Raw genomic sequence first — 4,440 nt, 5'->3', positions numbered from 1 at the left:
AGGTCTGAGATGTACTGAGGGGCCAGCCCATTGAGCGATTTAAAAACAAACGATAACATCTTAAAATGAACTCTAAAATGGACAGGAAGCCAGTGGAGGGAAGTCAGAATAGGTGCGATGTGCCCATGCTTGCGTGTTCCTGTAAGCAGCCGAGCCGCAGCGTTTTGTACAAGCTGCAGACGTGCCAGCGAGGTCTTGTTTAGGCCGGCATAAAGTTCCCCTGCATTACAGTAATCTAGACGAGTAGAAACAAAGGCATGAATTACACGCTCAAAGTCTAAAAAGGATAAAACCGGTTTAATTCTGGACAGGAGCCTCAAGTGATAAAAACTGGACTCAACCACAGAGTTTATCTGTTTATCTAATTTAAAAGTACTGTCGATTTTGACGCCCTGATTATTGACCATGGGTTTTGCATACGGTTGCAGGGAACCCAGGTCAATGGAAGGGACATCACCATTTGGTCCAAACACAATGACCTCCGTTTTGCTCTCATTTATATTTAAAAAGTTTAGCGCCATCCAGGCCTTTATATCATTAAGACAGCCAACCAGTGGCATCAGAGAGCTGGTGTTTTTTTTTTTTTTAGGGGTAGGTATATTTGCTAACAGCACAAACAAGTTGCCTGACTCCTAACAACATTCAAACTAATAACATTGGCTAAGGAACTCCAATGAGACCAATTCTAAAGCAATTGGATGCATGATCTCATATAATACAATACAAACCTTTATCAATTATGTTACTCTACTATAATGTAATAAAGATAAATATGTTTTATTAACTGATGTTAATTGTATATTGATCTATTTGGAGTTATTTTATATTGTTACTCTTCTCTCTGACAATTAGTGTGGTTTTCACCACTTCGAGCCAATCAAAAGCTTCCAGACACTTTTAATGACAGTTCTCATCATAATTGAGAACATCTTCACATGAAAGTGTTTAAAAAGTTGTCCAGCTCACTTACATTCTGGAAATGTTTAAAAAAGTGTGTAATTTTAAACATTGAGCAAGTATTTATATATATTTTCAAAGTATCTTTTTTATATACAGAGGGACCTTATCTAAGTTTATTTTGTACTGAAAAAGGGTGTTCACAAAATAAAATAACTTGAAGGAAAGGGATTTAATTGCCATTTTAAGAGTTTTAAGAGCATAATTGGTCAGTTTTGGGGATAATATCACTTCACGGAATTATTATAGCCTGCAAAATCAAGACATTTACGTTTTCATACTATCCCATGCCTACCAATAACACTTATCGACACATTAAAAACTGCTTGTTTATGACATGCAAAGTGTTTTTTTTAATTTAGTTTCCTCAACGAACCAGCAGCGACAAATGTGCTAAATATGTTGATTTTACATATATTTATATTTCCTATTTTATGGCAGCTAGCTGTTTTTTTTTTTTCAATCGATAAAATATAACGCCTTGCCAATGCCAAGAATAAAAGTCTCTAACCCAAGTTGCTCAAGAACCCTGGGACCACACCTCATATTCAAACCCTCCTCAGCGGCCCCTCCCTGCCTTTAATAACGAACTCAATGAATCGGCACTTATCTTTTGGAACCAGAGATATCTGGGGTGGAGGTCCTGGAGGAGGGGAGGGAGGGAAGGAGGGGGTGTCCGGTAAAAAGACCACTGTATCTAGACAAGAGGCTATATGACCTCAGCTCCTCACCGAGACACAGCAGGCAGCCTCAGCCTCTCAAACACACAATAGCCTCCTCAGTGCACGGATACAGAAGCATGGAGCAAGGACCTTACAAGTACATCAGGGTGAGGCCGGCGGAGAAAATGTTTCAGCATTATATAGAAAACTAGTTCTAGATGAGGATGATAATGAGTTTGGACCATTGTATCTTTAAGGAATTTGGCAGACTGTGAGTTTAAACCTTTCTTTTTTTGTCCCGGCAGGATGGAAATGGCAAGGTTAGTCGTGTCTTCCGGATTGGAACCCGCAAGAGCCAGGTACAGTTCTACATTAATTAACCAGAGCTTAACTTTGATTGCTTATTTTTTATGAATATATTTAAAAAAGAGAGGGGCTTTTGCATCAGTGTATATTTAAATGTTTGAACATGAGCCTAAGCCAGTTAAATGTGAGTTATCTGATGTAAAGATACAGCAGAGCAAGAAGTCTGGAGCTCCTCCCCCAGAGATAACGTAGCTCAGCCTCAACAATGTCTTTTTAAGATAACATGATCTGACTGTCACTGTGGATGGCTATTTGAAATATATCAGCTAACATGTTCTTCTATCCCAGTTGGCTCGCATCCAGACTGACAGCGTGGCAGAGAAGCTGAAGGAGCTGTACCCTGAACTAAACCTGGAAATAGGTAAAAACCCAGCCTTTATTCTATATCAAATGACCCTGTAGAGGTGTGGGCACATTTGGCTTGAATGTAAGACGTAAGACTCTGTGGAGATAAAATAAGATTTGTCCCCAGCTAATCTTACTCACTACTTCATCCAGCCTCCTAAACAAATGTATGCCCATTAGTGAAATTCCCTTTCATCAGGCTGTCCCAGCACATCCCTTCTTAATGCTCAGTCTCAATCCTACCTTAAAGAGCTCATAATCAGCAACCAGCTTTCTATCAGGGAGGCAGACAGCATCCTCACATTAAAGACTAGGATTATAGTTAAGGCTTGTTAAGGCTTCCCTAGAACTTCCTCCAGTATCCTATTTGTTGGTATTTTATTATCTTTTACCCTTTTCTTATATTCTACATTCTAACCTGTAATTTAAATATATGTTGTAATTTTATCTTGTCTTTTTACACTGTCATTCATATTTGTTGATCTATAAAGCCTTAGTTGTTTCTTGACATTGGGCTATATAAATACAAACTTTTGATTTAAAATACACACTCTGTATTAACAGTGTGTTATGTCATCATTGAATGCTGACTCCTCACTACTCTTACAGCGATCAACAACTGCTTCATTATTAAAAAGCATTTCCTTCAATCAGCTAGGCTAAAAACCTAAACAACTCTACACAATTATATTAAAGTCTGCTCTTATTTTGAACAGAAACCTTTATATGTTATGATCCCCTAAAATAATAAGTATGAGTATTTTATCTGAAAAGTTGTGAAAGACCTGTGGACATGTGTTTAATGAGACAGTACTGGTGTTTCTGCGAGTTATATCTGGTTAATCAAATGTCTTCTCTCTTCCAGTTGGCATGTCAACATTAGGAGACAAAATCCTGGACACAGCTTTATCCAAGGTGAGGCTTTTCATGGGGCTTTACATCAGCACACAGAACATTCTAATTTCTAGTTTACATATTAATCAAATAATCCCCAAAACATGCAGACTTAAAGCAGTCAATATTTAAATGACATATAGTACCAGTGTTTCCCCTATATACAAATAGTGGCGGTGCAGCGCCGCTGCTGAAATATGCGTGCCGCTGCTAGGGGGCGCCAGCCAAGTACCCAAAAAATTTTTTTTTTGATTGTTATGTGGATTTGTAGTATTTGTGTTACTGTATGTTCAATAAAGGTGTATTTTTGCTAAATGTTGAGACATTGCCACTGTATGTACTAGGCAGGGCCGATTTTTGGCATAGGCGGTCGCCTAAGGCGCCAGATCTGGGGGGCGCTACGCTGGTAGCTCTGGGAGGGAAAACATTTTTTTGACCGTTGGCGTTCATCCTAATTTTTGGCCTTGATGTAACAACATTCATAATTAAGTAAATGTAACACCCTTTTCACCGCGGTTACACCTTTCATTTGCCCTGTACGGTGGGCGCTGCAAGTGATGAAAGTTGGGGATGTTGGCTTATCAGGCGCCCACAGTTCACAGCCAAAGTGCGAGCGAGGAGAGAGAGAGAGAGCGAGCGAGGGAGAGAGAGAGAGGGCGCTCCGGTACCGGCGCTGTTGTTATTAGAATCTGGTGCTAGCTGTGCTAACGGATATAAGAAGTAGATGTTTCTACAACCAGGGTGGAGGAGAGCCCTCCTGTCAGACTGAGAGGCTCAGTGAGGTAAAGGACTTTCTGAGTGTTCCATCCATCCATCCAGGGAGGCGCCCAGGTGGCATCCTAACTAGGTGCCGGAACCACCTCAACTGGCTCCTTTCGTCGAGAAAAAGGAGCGGTTCAACTCCGAGTCCCTCCCGGATGACCGAACTTCTCACCTTATCCCTAAGGGAGACACCAGCCACCCTGCGGAGAAAACCCATCTCGGCCGCTTGTACCCGCGATCTCGTTCTTTCGGTCATGACCCATCCTTCATGACCATAGGTGAGGGTAGGAACGAAAATGGCCCGGTAGACAGAGAGCTTTGCCTTCTGGCTCAGCTCCCTTTTCGTCACAACGGTGCGGTAAAGCGACTGCAGTACCGCTCCCGCTGCTCCGATTCTCCGACCCATCTCACGCTCCATTGTTCCCTCACTCAAGAACAAGACCCCGAGATACTT

The 4,440-nt window shown here is 41.2% G+C and overlaps 1 protein-coding gene across 1 annotated transcript; it reads left to right on the top strand.

Annotated features, from left to right (window-relative positions):
• Nucleotides 1-1,648: 1,648 nt before the first annotated feature.
• Nucleotides 1,649-3,407, top strand: LOC104946710 (porphobilinogen deaminase-like). Its single transcript, XM_010772585.1, has 4 exons — nucleotides 1,649-1,786; nucleotides 1,925-1,978; nucleotides 2,274-2,346; nucleotides 3,196-3,407. Exons 1-4 carry the CDS (start codon nucleotides 1,757-1,759, stop codon nucleotides 3,354-3,356), a joined length of 318 nt encoding a protein of 105 aa, XP_010770887.1. The 5' UTR covers nucleotides 1,649-1,756; the 3' UTR covers nucleotides 3,357-3,407.
• Nucleotides 3,408-4,440: the final 1,033 nt, after the last annotated feature.

Source organism: Notothenia coriiceps, unplaced genomic scaffold (assembly GCF_000735185.1).
Source record: "Notothenia coriiceps isolate Sejong01 unplaced genomic scaffold, NC01 NC01_scaffold00011425, whole genome shotgun sequence".
In the NCBI taxonomy this organism is placed as follows: Eukaryota; Metazoa; Chordata; class Actinopteri; order Perciformes; family Nototheniidae; genus Notothenia; species Notothenia coriiceps.
The sequence above is the reverse complement of the archived record's forward strand: the minus strand, read 5'-3'. Positions and strand labels throughout refer to the sequence as shown.

Excerpts from the sequence above, each read along its gene's own strand:
- LOC104946710 (XM_010772585.1), top strand. The coding sequence starts at position 1,757 with ATGGAGCAAGGACCTTACAAGTACATCAGG. Across the intron at positions 1,787-1,924 it reads GACCTTACAAGTACATCAGG|GATGGAAATGGCAAGGTTAG; the intron begins GTGAGGCCGGCG and ends TTGTCCCGGCAG. Across the intron at positions 2,347-3,195 it reads TGAACTAAACCTGGAAATAG|TTGGCATGTCAACATTAGGA; the intron begins GTAAAAACCCAG and ends TCTCTCTTCCAG.